The sequence below is a fragment of the Parambassis ranga genome, chromosome 2 (assembly GCF_900634625.1).
Source record: "Parambassis ranga chromosome 2, fParRan2.1, whole genome shotgun sequence".
NCBI classification, from domain to species: domain Eukaryota; kingdom Metazoa; phylum Chordata; class Actinopteri; family Ambassidae; genus Parambassis; species Parambassis ranga.
The window spans coordinates 11,584,197-11,598,733 of record NC_041023.1 but is presented as its reverse complement, the minus strand read 5'-3'; the positions used below and the strand labels follow the sequence as shown (position 1 = coordinate 11,598,733).

The 14,537-nt window shown below is 42.7% G+C and overlaps 2 protein-coding genes across 9 annotated transcripts in view; one reads left to right on the top strand and one right to left on the bottom strand.

Annotated features, from left to right (window-relative positions):
- slc25a13 (solute carrier family 25 member 13) overlaps positions 1-12,522 on the top strand; it is a 37,267-nt gene extending 24,745 nt beyond the window's left edge. Inside the window, exons 12-18 of the mRNA XM_028428705.1 lie at positions 258-310; positions 712-792; positions 5,811-5,951; positions 8,326-8,464; positions 10,820-10,978; positions 11,316-11,406; positions 12,293-12,522. Coding sequence (XP_028284506.1) covers positions 258-310; positions 712-792; positions 5,811-5,951; positions 8,326-8,464; positions 10,820-10,978; positions 11,316-11,406; positions 12,293-12,482 — 854 coding nt within the window. The 3' untranslated portion in view covers positions 12,483-12,522. The remainder of the gene's footprint in view (positions 1-257; positions 311-711; positions 793-5,810; positions 5,952-8,325; positions 8,465-10,819; positions 10,979-11,315; positions 11,407-12,292) is intronic.
- Positions 12,523-13,249: 727 nt separating this feature from the next.
- The window catches only part of dync1i1a (dynein cytoplasmic 1 intermediate chain 1a), a 37,492-nt gene continuing 36,204 nt past the window's right edge, over positions 13,250-14,537 (bottom strand). For all 8 annotated transcript variants that reach the window (XM_028428721.1, XM_028428742.1, XM_028428770.1 and 5 more), the window contains one exon: positions 13,250-13,973. In XM_028428721.1, coding sequence (XP_028284522.1) covers positions 13,863-13,973 — 111 coding nt within the window. In that variant the 3' untranslated portion in view covers positions 13,250-13,862. The remainder of the gene's footprint in view (positions 13,974-14,537) is intronic.

The window sequence follows — 14,537 nt, the reverse complement described above, 5'->3', positions numbered from 1 at the left end:
TTTCACTCACTTCATCCTCTCTTTACCCCTTTCTTCCTCTCTCTCTCTCTTGTTGCTACTCTGATGTCCCCACACTCCACATCAATAGATTTCATTAGTGTCTGGGGGATTTTGAACGGTCGGACATATGCAGCGGGAAGCCACACTTGATGTGGAGTGTATGGAAGTGGATGTGTATATGTATGTACGTGTGTGAGAGTAGGGGTACCACAGCACTCTTTTTTTTTTCTAATCATCTTGTCGTTTCCTAATGATAGGTCTGGTACCACAGCTACTGGGTGTGGCGCCCGAGAAAGCCATAAAGCTCACAGTAAGTCACTGTGAATGAGTGCTGGCACATGCATGCACATTCACATGCGTGAGGCGCTTTCATCATTTTAATAGATGGACTTTCTTTTAATTTGATACTACATACAACACATGGATAAATACATACTTTAACCTGCTTAATCTTCCTGTATCTGTTACCTGTGACCTTGTGGTACACTTAGTGGTCTGCAACATCAGCATTACTTTTGTCATTGCAACATGTTGATGTCATTTTATAAATCCAGCTGTGGATTAAATCAACAAACTAAACAGTATGAGTAGTAAAACATTGTGTTACACTTTTATTCCAGATTCATGTATTGCTCAAAGACTTTATATTCATCATAATTACTGTAGTAGCTTCATATTCTTCCAATAAAACCAGAACTGCTCTGTCTGCAGGTGAATGACTTTGTGCGAGGAAAGACCAGACAGAAAGATGGTACAGTCCCTCTGGCTGCTGAGATCCTGGCTGGTGGATGTGTAAGTTTTGAATCTTTTGTGAATTTGGCCATGTTAGGAACTAATTTGGCCAAAAAAAAGTTTTGTATACAATATACTGATTTGTGCAGATGAAGATTCTCATTCATCATTTTTTATTTAGTTGATAGAGCTTGAAGCAGGGCAACTAGACTGGTTGCTTATAGCAGCTTTGTCACTTCTGAACTGATGAGGCTGCTTAAAGGGGGCAGTAAAACATCTTCAAGGAACTCCAGCAAGTCCAATTACCTTGCTGCATGCTCTTAAATAAATCCTATAGAGTATTATACTTAGCTAACAAAACTGAGTATTCTGAACTGAGTAATACCCTATTTGAATGCACTATACCAATGTCTACAATGCCCCTTAGATTTTGTGGCAAGTATCCTAATATAATACAGGTAACTTTAAATATTTTATCAGCCTGGCCCTCTAAGCGTTTCAGTTATGCACTACATTACACAGTCAGTGTGTACAGTTTTAGGGCAGCGTGCATCACTTTACTATGTTGGCCTGTTTTCTGACTGCTGCCCTGTGACAGTTGAGCAGACAGACATGGACTTGTTTGGAGGCCAGCAGTGCTGTTTGTTGATGGAACCTGTAAAGATCACACATGAAAGAACAAACACATACACTGTACATGCTCACCGAAGTGCATGCGTGCATGTGTAACAAACCTATGAGCGTGTACAGGTGCACACACACACACACACACACACACCAGTGCTTTCAGGGAAGAGACGAAGATTGACAGCGGCTGCTACCTGAGCCCCCCCCAGACCAGTCTGTTACCTGTTCTCCTCCCATCATAGGTTTTGATCACTGAGCTGTCACAGTCAACCCCCAATGCATGTATGCACACACACACATACACACACAAGCATACACACAAGGCTGGCAGCCATAGCCTCAGCAAATGAAAGAAGGTCTTTCACTCAACCTTCTTTTGATGCTGATCACTAAAGCAAAGTATTTCAGGATACACAAGTCGTTATGGGTTTAGCTCTGCTCAGGTACATTCAATTGACCTTATTAGTTCAAGGAATATGTTTAAGAAATGTTGTGGCACAGTATATTTGCTGTACACTCAACATTCTGGATAGTAATTTTCTCTTTTTTGAAAGACAGGAAAGAAAAGCGTACAGGAAATATACCAACAAAATGTTCTGCACTATCCTGGCTGTGAAAAATAGTGGTTTCTTTCTTTATATAACCTATATGGATTCAAAAGCAGAACCATAACAGACAGGGAGAGAGGAGAGGATAAATGTAGAGGAGAGGAGTGCAGATGGATGGATTTTTCCTCTTTTCCTCTGTGAGCCGTCATGACAGCTCCTTTCATCCTGGCTGAGGCCCCGGTGTTAGTGCTGGCACTGCACTCTCCCTGCCACTTTATCTTACACACACACATCCAACCTTCGGGAACCCTGTTTTAGCGAGGCTCCAGCCACAGCACATGAAATCTGTTTATATCATTTGGTAGCTGTGAAAGTGTTGGTTTGGACCACAGTGTCAGCCTCAGATCCACAGTCTATAAAGCCAGAGAAGAAAGAAGATGAGAGAAAGAAAAGTGAACAGCGGACATAAACTTTGCACATTTAAAAATAGTGTTAATTAAGGTTAAGTGTCATCCACATTTAATACTGATCCATGGAATTCATTATGTTCTGCACAAGATATAGAATTTGACAGTGAAGACCTGATCTCTAGCTATAACATATCCAAGTATTTGTCGAATTACCCACAGATGAGGTTAAATGCATTTTTTTGGCATTCATGGATGGTTCAACATTTCCAGCACTGGCTGTAGCCATGCTGCTAATATTATCTACAGCTGCTGAACGGGACTTTAGGGCTGTGACATGGTCCTAGAAATAATTTGTGTTTTAGATAAGACATTCAGTCCTGGTCAGCATTGCACGGAGCAGTGTCTGTGTCAGGTTTAGAAAAATGACAAGTATTCACCTTTGACTGTTACCATGTCAACTATATGCACTCTTGCTGCACTTAAACTCCAATTGACTTAAATGTGAATCCATACTTGGTAGTACAATCATAATTTGTATGGTACCCTCAAAAGTGTCACAGTCTTAGAGTCAATGTCTTTTTTCCCCTCTAAAGTGCTGTTTGCCTCATGTTTCTCTCTTAAATATCCTTCTCTCCTCACCTCACCTCCTCTCACTCCCTAATCTCTGTCTAAACCTGTGGATCAGCACCATTAAGCTCCTGCGTGGGTTGCCAGTTTCTGATGATTATTTGGTAAGAATGGCATGCTTCGTTTACTGAGCTGCCTGGATGCTTATCTGGCAAATGCTGGCCTGCCTTTCTGGACTTAGGTTACACAAAATACTGAGCAGGTCATTGTTGATGGGGAGAGTGAGGTTAGAACTATGAGTCAGAGTAACACAGGTTGCAGGACTGGTTTACTGGTTTTTAATGTGTTTTTAAAAAAAAAACATCTGTGAAGCTATCACACACACAGCCACAAATGAAAGTATGATTATTATTTATAGGTGGTGGTAAATATTTTAGCTGGTGCTAATCTCATTTATTACCCAAGGTAAGGGGTTCCCATGCATGTACACTACTCAAATAAAGGGAACACTAAAATATTCATTACATGGTGGAATACGTTGAGAACAAAATAACATAAAAATGATCAAAGTTATTATCCCATGGAGGTCTGGATTTGGAACCATGTTGAAAATAAAAGTGGAAAATCACATTATGGGCTGATCCAACTTGTGTGCAAATTCCTGAAGACAAGTCAAAATGAGGCCTCCGCGTGCCTGTATGACCTCCCTACAACGCCTGGGCATGCTCCTGATGAGGCAGTGGATGTTGTCCTGAGGGATCTCCTCCCAGTCCTGGATTAAAGCATCAGTCAACTCCTGGACAGTCTGTGGTGCAATGTTGTGTTGGTGGATGGAACGAGACATGATGTCCCAGATCAGGTCCAGATGGGTCTGAGATCCTCAGACCCATTGTGAGAAATGGTCTGTGGTCAGCACCTGCAGAATCTCTCCTTTATAGGGCTTGTGTTGATAATTGCCTCTCATTTCCACCTGTTGTCTGTTCCATTTGCACAACAGCAGCTGAAATTGATCCACAATCAGTGTTGCTTCCTCACTGGACAGGCTGATCTCACAGAAGAGTGATTGACTTGGAGTTACATTGTGTTCTTTAAGTGTTCACCTTATTTTTATGTGAGTAGTGTATTTGTCTTGGGTTTTTGGATGGAAGTGGGGGAACCTAACTTTACCAAACTGTTTTTTCAGCACATGCACACACACACAGCCTGGAGCTGTGATGCGTGCATAAGGTGCTGACGTTCCAGCTTTCCAAGGATCACCTTGCCTTGTAATTACCTGGAAATCATCAGAGAACCACAGACGCTGTCACTTCATAATCACAACCTTCCACCTCTCTACCTCAATCTCGACCATCCCTCACTTCTCTTGTTTTGACTGCTCCTCTCTCTGTTCTGGTCACTCTCTCATTAGCTCTCTGTTTATTTATCTCGTTCTCTATTTGCTGTTTGTGTCTCTCTCTATCTCTCTCTGTCCCATCCTGGATGTTTAAAGTTTTCTGGCTACTTTCCACTGTTAGAAATGTGAGATAGCAGAGTGCACTGCAGAAGCCGACAACATCACTCCTTTTATCTCATGTTGTCGGGTTTAATTGTCAGCTCATCTCTCTGAACAGCGTTGTTTATTCTTCTTGGGTAAACAACATCTCCATCTCCTCTATCTCCAGTCTCATTAGAATCCAATTGAAGCAGCCAACACTGCTTGGAGTCAGAGCCAATAGCCTCTTAATGCTTGCGCTATTAGCCAGCATGTAATCAACTAGGTTATTTCCATAAAACAAGTCATAAAGACTTAGCTGTGAGATGAAGCAGCTTTGGAGCAGCAGCCCTCCTGCTATTCACAGCCTTTTGGTTTGGAAGGGAAGCAGTGGCCTGCTTTGTTATTTAAAAAAACGGCTGCACACACCTTCAATGAGTCGATTATAATCTCTGTCTCACCCGCCTTCCTCTCGTCTTTTAGGCAATATATATGGTAACGCTTAAAATTAAGGGGACTTTTAGCTGTCACAGATTAGTGCTTGATGCCTTTCCGTTAGGCAGAGACAAGCACAATCCATCATTCATACCAAAGGACGGGGAGAAAGACTGAGAAACAACAACAAACAGACCAGACCTATTTAAGACAGAAACAGCACCATGGCAACCGATTGCAATCTAATTGCGATGTGCCGCCCTTTTGCTTGTAGTTACAGTAACCACTGGCAACCGTAGAGAAAGAGGGAGACAATATTGGAGAAGATGAGAGAGATCATTTGAGAGGAGGTCAAAGCAAGAAACGGGGAGAAATTATATTGAAAAGACAGTAAAAAGCCCACTTTCCAAATAAAAATCTGTCTCAGAAGCTTTCTGGAAATGCTCTTATGTTCCCTGACTGCACATTTTACTGTTTGTTTGGACACAGCTCTATCACAGCAGATACCTCTTATACTTAAAAGCCCTGCTGACCAGAAAAAGAGACAGAAACCAGTCTGAACTTGCTGCAGTATTGTTACCCTTCCCTCACAAGTACAGGTTTGGAGGATGATGTGAAGTGAGAGGTTAGAGAGAAAAAGAGAAGTCAGAGTCCCCGCAGGGTCTGTGTGATGAAGACAAACAGCTGACAAACCTGCCTGCATCAGCTGGGTTTCCTGGTATTCTCCTCCTCTCTGCGTGTTTGTTTTTTGTTGAAGCTGGCTGCTGAGATTGCAGCATCATTGAATTACATCACAATTGTGTACAAGCAAGTTAATAGCAACATTTTGTCTCTTGATTGTATAATAATCCTTAAAATAAATTCAATCAAGTGTGTTAAAATGAGCAGTCATAAGTGAATCTCAGTCAGCACTTAACAATTCCTGCATCAAACACAGTTTCTATTGCAAATAGACTTTAGCGTAGCAATTAAAGTAATTTTAAGTTGATCGATTTCTGTCTTTTCTTTGTGTTACTCCAGGCTGGTGGATCACAGGTGATTTTCACAAACCCTCTGGAGATAGTAAAGATCCGTCTGCAGGTAGCAGGAGAGATCACCACAGGGCCCAGAGTCAGTGCTCTGTCTGTCATCAGGGACCTGGGCTTTTTCGGACTTTACAAGGTGGGAATCTCAAATGGCCTGTCTCAGCATCTGTAGAGCAATGTAATGCAAACGATCTGCTGCTGCCAATAACACTTCGTTAGGTGGCTGCAACCATCACCATCTTGAGTTTGCCAAACTCTGCTAATCCAAACAGGGCGCATCTTGTTCGACCTGTAGTGGTCGGAGGTCAGAATATTCAGGGCCATCTTTTAGTTTGGTTCACTCACTTTTAAAAAAAATCCAAAACAATAAATTCATGCAAGGTGTGTTACTTTTTAATTATTTTGCAAATGGCCGTATCCATTTCTTTGTGTTTTCTTCCCAATAATCAATTATTTCTCATAACTGTTATGACTAAGCCATATGTGATTTTTCTATTAACTGTTGCACAATTATACACATTATCTTACTCTTACCCCACATTAGCTATCATTTAAATCAACAATTTCACGTGGTCTGTTTGAGAACAAGAAAAGGCACAATTTATGCTAAAAGCTGTATTTAACCTTAATTGCCATAATTGGTATTTTTCAATGGCACAGGGCTAAAAATTACAGTGCACTTTGTTGAACATATTAGTTTTGTGTGATATTGTGCACCCAACACATTGTAAAGCAAGCGTGAAAGATTAGACTCATATTAGTGGCTAATGCAGCAATATTGTCACGTTTTAAAGAATATATATTCTGAAGAATAATTATTGTTGTTTTACATAATATGACAACTTACACTGTCTAATTATACACATGAGCTTTACAGCCACACAGTTACCTAAGAGTTAGAAGAGCTGCTAAGGGAGCTACTGCTAACATTAGCAGCTTAACTGGCTTGACAAGGACATTAGCCCTCAGGGTGAAATGGAGCATGCCTAATTGAATTACATAAATAAGTCCTAATGGAGCCTGGCAGGAGAGATTCTGCCTCAACTGCAAACACAATCAGCTGTGAAAATGTCAATCTAATACCTGCGGTAAATTATTTGTCATGTTAAGTAAGATAATTGAATTTTATTTTGTATAAGTAAACTTTTTTTCAGATCTGGCGTTATTTTTCCAAGATTGGACCATCCTTCTAAATTCCCCAGGTGTATCTGAGTTGCTGTGCTGATGTGGCCACCTGCCAGCACAGACAACCTGCAACCTTTTGGTTCTGTTAACAAGGCTGTAAAAGAATGTGGAACCTCCTCCTGTCTACCTGTTGCTCAGTTTGTGTGCTCACTTCTGGTTTTCAGAACACTTCTGGATTTTATGAGTATGTCCACATACCTTTTGTCTCCATTCACCTGTCTGTGAGAATCCTGCTACATGCTATGTCACCAGTATGAGTGGACGTTAATGCGCTCATGCTCGTGCACACACTTAATTGCATTCGTCTCCTGGTGCATAGAGAGAAGGAGACAAAGTGCATTGAGAAAGCGGTAGCGGTGTTGGCGGCGGCAGCAGTAGTGGTGGAGGAGAGGTGGGGAGGAGACGAGCTCCAGCCTGCAAGCCCCAGACGGGCTGGCTCCGGAGGGGCTGCACCCAGGCACAGAGCTGCCTTTGTCAGGGTAATTATCCTGACGCTCAGCCTCCTCTGCTGGAACTACTGGTTGGTAGAGTGGCTGACACTCTAGCGCCACCATTCATCACTGGGGGAAAGCTGTCACTGTAGGATATCAAGCCGGATGATGTTTCATATACATGAAGCCACTGTATGTGCTTTTACTTGTGTCGTTTTTCTAAGCAAAATGATCCTGGCGCTAAAGGTTTTATTGAGATGTGCACACTCTCGCTGTGTTGTAATACACTTGCAGTGTGTTACTCAGCCTAACAGCATTACACAGATATTAAAGCTTCTAGTCCCAGTCCCTGTGACGCTGCTTGTCTGTCCTGCCCCGATAGAATCTCCCAGCTTTCAGCAGCCGCTCGGGCCCCAGCCAGGAGGGACAGGCAGACAAGAAGTGCCAGAGGAAAGAGAGGGAAAGAGATAGCCCAGGTATCTACCAATCCTGTGTGTGTTTGTGTGTGTCTGGAGGAACCAAAGGATTATCCCATAGGAGTTAAATGAAGCCTGTCCAACACAGGGAGACTCTAGCCGTCTCTTTAAACGTCTTCTGTTGACTGTAGTTGTTGTGTCAAAAAGGTGGCAGAGTGCCAGCGGGTTTGAAATACAGCAGGAAACTCTATAGGCTTGATGATACAGTGTTGTTTACAGTGGTAGACAAGGAGCTGTCTCCGTCAGCCAGTCAGTCTTTCTCTTTTTTTCTTTTGTGGACGCCCCTCACCTGCTGACCATTTACATATGGCAGGACATTATTTGTCTGCTGTGACAAGGTGCTTCCTGAATGCATCACTTTTGATCAATTTTTTAACTCTTTCTAAAGTATCTTACATCTTTCCATCTCTCCTTCTAGGGTTCCAAGGCTTGTTTTCTGCGGGATATCCCCTTCTCAGCTATCTACTTCCCATGCTACGCCCACATCAAGGCTTACCTCACTGAGGAGGACGGGAGAATAGGGCCAGCCAAGATGTTGTTTGCTGGAGCTCTGGCAGGTGAAATATCCATCCCTCAAAACCTTTCTGCTTCAACTCAAAAAGGAGCACTTGTATATTTGGTTTCTGAATGCATTTATGTTAAGAATAAGAGTCAAGGAGTCAAGGAAAATACCTCCTTCTTTGTCTCTGTAAATAGAGAAGATGAGGTTTTAGACTCTTCCTGAAGTGTTGGTTTCATATCCTTGTTGTGTTGTCCATTGCTTATTTGTAATGTATCTGACTGTTCAAGGTGGTCCAGAATGACTTTGATGCTTCACAGGGACATCATGCGCAGAGCTTTGACGTTTATGAAATCAAATATTTTGGCTGGATCCTGTTTTGAACAAAGAGTAAGAGCGGGTCTTACTCTAATCTTACCTCAGACCTCTGCAAGTCTGCAGTAGCAGTAGCAGAGCTTAGAGTTTGGAAGCCAGGCAGCCTCTGACCGCAGGCTCCATGGCGGTAGCTGCTAATTAGAGCACTGCTCAGTGATTGGGGATTGGGGTTTTGGAGCTGTGCTGCAGGGAAGCGCCTCAGATGCCTGCCAACCAGAGAGGCTTTCCAATCCTAATATGCTGTACATGTGCACACACACACACACACAGAGTCACAAACATGCTTGTGCATACTTTAAGCATGTTCACTGTGCTTGGAAGCAGGGGGAGCAGTGCTGTAGTTAAGTCATAACATTGAGCACTGAGACATCTACTGATGACTTAACAACTTTATCCACTGATTTATCCCAAGCAGGAATTTAATACTAGATTCATCCCTAAAGAAAACACTAATCACAGACCTGCCAAGTTAAAAAGCTTTACAGCATCTGCATAAAAGACTTAATATTTGTTTTGAATCCTCAGAGATGTGTCAGCAGCACTCTTTTTTTTAACGCAAAGGCACGGCACAACATGGAAAAAATCATAAATCCTGCCTCCCTCCTCCAGTTTTTACTCCAGATTTCTCACCACAAGACTGGCAGCCATGGCCCACAGACTGAGGCAAGCCTCATGACTTCTTTATTTTTTGCATTACTTTGACACATTTATCATCCCCTCTTTCACATATATTTATCAGCGGTCGCAGCATTCTGGCAATTAGTGTTTTACAGTCAGCACAGGAAATTGAATTACACGCTCAGTTTGCACAGCATTATTTTGCTAGGCATTACTCTGGCCTGTGAAGAACACAGGCATTGGCCATCTCTAGCTCACATTAGCTCTAAATGTGAGAAATAGTGGAGGGCCGGAAGCCTTTGCCGAACTCGGGGGATAGGAAGGAATAATCATGTTGTTCTGTCTTACTGGACACAAATGACTTTTTTTGTCCAAATCAAGTTGAAACTGTTTGAGGATTGTATTTGACTGCTGCTGCTTTCAAGCTGCTTTACACTGAGAATGTTAGTGAGTCAGCAGCAGTAGAACGAATCATTTAGATGCTTTTTTCCACCAGTTTTTAAATACAGATGTTTTTAGAGCTTATAAAAAACTCCACTTTATTACAGCACAAATGTTTAGATCAAGCAGCACCTAGAAATTTTCCTATACCTTTTTTGCCTTTCGTCCTCTCCTCCCCTCCTCTCCTCTCCTCTCCTCTCCTCTCCTCTCCTCTCCTCTCCTCTCCTCTCCTCTCCTCTCCTCTACCCTCTTTCCCCTCTCCCCTCCTCTCCTCCTGTTCTCTCCTTTCCTCTCCTCTCCTCTCAGTTCAGTGCAGGTGGTCAGCCTCCAGCGGGTGCCGGTCTGCTACCTAATGCTGAGTTGATCAGGCTCGCTGAATAGCTCGTTTGGCCATTACAAAAACCAAGAAGTCAGAGTAAATCGTCAAGAGGGCAGTTGATGGTAATGACCGAGCCATCAATGATTGGGCCCATTCATGGCTGAAGTGGCTGGAGTGGGGGCCTTGCAGTCACTCCCTTCAGTCAGCCAGTCACTTTCACTGGCACACGGGGCACAGTGTGCATTGCTCTCATTACTGTCCATTGTCTGGCCCCTTTCAAACGGCTGTAAGAAAAGTGGAAGAAAAAGAAAAGGAAGAAAAAAGGTAGAGATTAAATAATGGCCTGGATTGCTCGATGGTGAAGTGATAGGAACTGGCCCCTACTTGTGTATAGTGTATGTATGCAGCAGACTTACTGCAAGATGGTCAAGATTCAGAAGACGTGCTTTTAAAGGAGGGAACAAAGACCACTAAAACCACTCCATCAGACACAGTTATGATGATATGCAAGATTTCTGTCCATTGCTGATGGCTGCTTTCTGCAAATCATCTCATTTGTTTGGGGCTGATTTTAAATCTGTGCACTTTGAAACCAAACACGCCAGACTATTTGAAAGAAAACATCACATGACTTAAATAGCCTTTGGATTCTTCCCACAGGCATGCCAGCAGCCTCACTGGTGACCCCAGCAGATGTGATCAAGACCAGGCTACAGGTGGCGGCACGTGCAGGCCAGACCACCTACAGCGGCCTGGTGGACTGCTTCTGGAAGATCCTCAGAGAAGAGGGGCCCCGTGCGTTCTGGAAAGGAGCAGGAGGTACACATTATGAATGACACACACTTGTGGATTTTATCCTATTAACAAAATTAATAACAGCGAGTGCTTTGTTTGCTTTTATGCTCAAGGTTTTCTGTATTTGCTTTTGTATATGATTTTGTATATATTTTTCAATCCTGTGTCGATATTAGTGGTCTTTCTACCTTTTTACCTTACTTTTTAATTATCCCTCACTAACAGTTATCGTTGATAAGTATTTGTTATATTAATACAAATGCACCCCTCACTTCTAGATCATACGATTCATACGATTCATACGATAGATCATACATAGATTCATGCCTGTATATATTTAAATAACCATCTGTTCCTCCAGCTCGAGTGTTCCGGTCCTCACCTCAGTTTGGAGTGACCCTGGTGACCTATGAACTCCTGCAGCGCTGGTTCTACGTCGACTTTGGAGGACAGTAAGTCGGTCACATTCAAATCTACTGCTAAATTAAAAGACAGCAATTTCTCCTCATGCCTTGACAGAATACTACAGCTAACTTCTGCTGTGATCAAGGAGCTCCTTACTGAGCAATAGGTATAATTTCATCATATCGTAGCTCGCTGCGTGTCCACCATCATCTCCCACAGAGGACAAAATGCCACAAAACCAAAAATACATTTGGTGCGCATTAGCTGACAGGCTGAAGCCCTCACTCAAAGCTCTGGATGTGACAATTTTCTCAAACTGGAGAGTTTAACCGCACTGTGATCAGGGCAGACAGTACCCATTTGACTTGTACTTGTACTCTCCACCACTTCTGGCTCATTTTCCTCCTTAAAATAGGTCACTGTCAGGAATAATTCACTCTCCACAGTCTGTGGAGTTAAAGAGGTCCAGTGGGGGAATGGAGTTGGTTGCTTGTTTTAATGAACAGCTGAGGCTGTTTTTTGCATACATGCATGTATGCATCAGATCGCTCGGCTCTTACATGTTAGCGCCCTCTCTCTCTCTTACACAGTGACACAAAACCAAGTGCAGATCCAAAGAATGTTCAGTGCGGTTTGGACCGAGCTGATGTGAACTCCTTTGCTGTCTGTGTTGGCGGTGAATCATAGAGCTCAGCGTGAAATCTTTTAGTTCTGCTCTGAGGGAGAAAAGTTGAACTGTTTAACTTTCTATTATGACGTTTATTTTTTTAGTGAATACGATAATATTAATTTAATAATGCTGCTAATAAAACCTGTGTCTGTTAATAGTTTTCCTTTCTGCCCGCTTTTTTTCCTCCCACTCTGTGTCTCACCATGCCTGTTGGCTTCCTCCTCCTCCTCCTCCTCTTCTCTCTCTTTCTCTCCACACCACAGAAAGCCGGCTGGCTCTGAGCCCACCCCCAAGTCTCGGATCAGCCTGCCGGCGCCCAACGCCGACCACATCGGAGGCTTCAGGTTGGCTGTGGCTACATTTGCTGGCATCGAAAGCAAGTTTGGACTCCACCTCCCACGCTACACGGTGGCGATGGCAGCAGAGCAGCAGCAGCGGCCCCCTCCTGTGTGAGCACCCCCTAAACCTCCACATGTAGGTGAAAGAGAGGGCTTCAGCACATGCACAGCACCAAGTAGCCAGTTTTGTTTTATGGTATTTGATTTTTCTCGTATTATTTATTTTAGTGTCATGAGTCATTTTTATCAAGAGCTACATTGTAGGACTGTATGCAGTGTTTTACAGTGTATAAAACTGTATTATGTTAGTTTTAATACAGTCTAAATATATGCACAATGGCAGCAGAAGGGCTTGCATAAAAATACACTTGAACTGCTTCCTTTTTAAAAAAAATAATCAGTGGCTACTTACTGTTGCAGCTTTTTTCCAGTGTCTTCCTGCTTTATTATGAATATAGCCATCTCTAAAAAAGCATCATAAATATGGCACTTCTGTGTATATATGAGACATATTTTCATACTCTATGAGGCTCCTTCCATCGTGTTCAGATCAAAAGACCAAAAAAACAAAAATACTTGAATGTAAAGACACAGTGTAACATTCTAAGTGTACATGATGTTGTAAGATGTTTGGTTTTAGGTCTAAACGTATGCAGATGTGTAAATATCTGAGACAGCTGGCTGCAGTTCTGTGGTATGTCAGTATTTAAATTTGTACAGTGCAGAGAATATAGGAGTTACATATGGTTGTGTAATAATAATCGTGCCTTACTGTATGTATGGCAGCAACATGTGTACTGAGAGTAAAGAGAAACTTATATTAGTAAACTAAATGTATGCTGGGCTTTTTATTTCCACTGAGAAACATAAAGACAAGAGCAATTTGGTAGCTATGCTTTAATAGCAGGTTTAAACAGCGATCACTCTCAATTACAATATACCTCTGCATGATTGTTACAAGTCATTTAGGAATATACAGCTGAAGCTCTCGCTCAGTACAGGAGACAAAGGCCAAAACTTCACTTGATCCAGGTTTAGACATAAAGCAACGTTAACCATGTTTCTGTGTGTGGGAGATTTTAGGGATGTGTCGCATGCAGGTTTAGTACAGAGGAAAATAAGCACAACATAAAGTTAACATGACTCTTTGTAAACATGACTAGTCTATGGACCCTGCTTCAGTTTTCACAGTAGTGCAAAGCATTGTTACAGTACACATAACTTCATAAGGCGTATATAAGACTGCCACTGTATATACTGTAGGCGCACCAGTTGCAAGCAACACATCATCACCTCAGGTTGATAAACGAATAAATAAGAGTGGACAAATCAATGTTCCCATTTATGGACTGTTTGCATCTAACATGACTGGACCAGACAGCAACCTGTACGTAAAAGTAGAGAAACAAAACTGAATTAGAAGCACATGCTACAGTGACACCATTAAAAGCACGCCAGCTCTCTGGTACTTCCACTTTGGTTTGGGGTTCTTCTTCTACGAAGCCAGCTCCATAGGCCCCTCCTCCTCACCATCCGCCCGGTTAGCACGGATCTCCATCAGGGTACGAGCAAAACGCGCCCAGTCATCAGTGTGGGCCATGGAAAGCTAGAGGAGTCGTCACAGACACACACGCGTATATGGTGCACTGTGAGTGTCATATTTCTACCATTTACATGACTTTATCACACATTTACAAAATGTCAATCCATCAAATTCTTCAGATATTTTATGCTGGAGCAAAGTGGTCCAACAAATGTTTAGTATCATAATCCATAACCACACAGTTAGCTTGGCTAGATTTCACGCAAACTGCAGTGGCCGTAAGAAAAAAATCTAGAATGTCAAACTGATTGTCATTCCTCTTACAAGTGTGTAGCTAGAGCTGCACACAGTGGGAGTCGGAGTGAGTGGGACAGAAGCCGCAGCCGCCACCCAAGATGTCTGCAACCGCTTTGCGCAGCCAAGCTGTAATTAATCGGGAACCAGGAGGCAGCCATTTTGAACCGCCCCCACCCACCACCCCCTACAGAGCAGGGGCAGGCGGGTGGACTAAAAGTACAAGAAGCTTGAATGCTGTCAGGCTTTATCCAAAACATTTTAATGACCTGGATCGGTATCAGGCCGCTGACCCTGATCTGTCTCACAGATACACTGTGACAGATCAGCCAT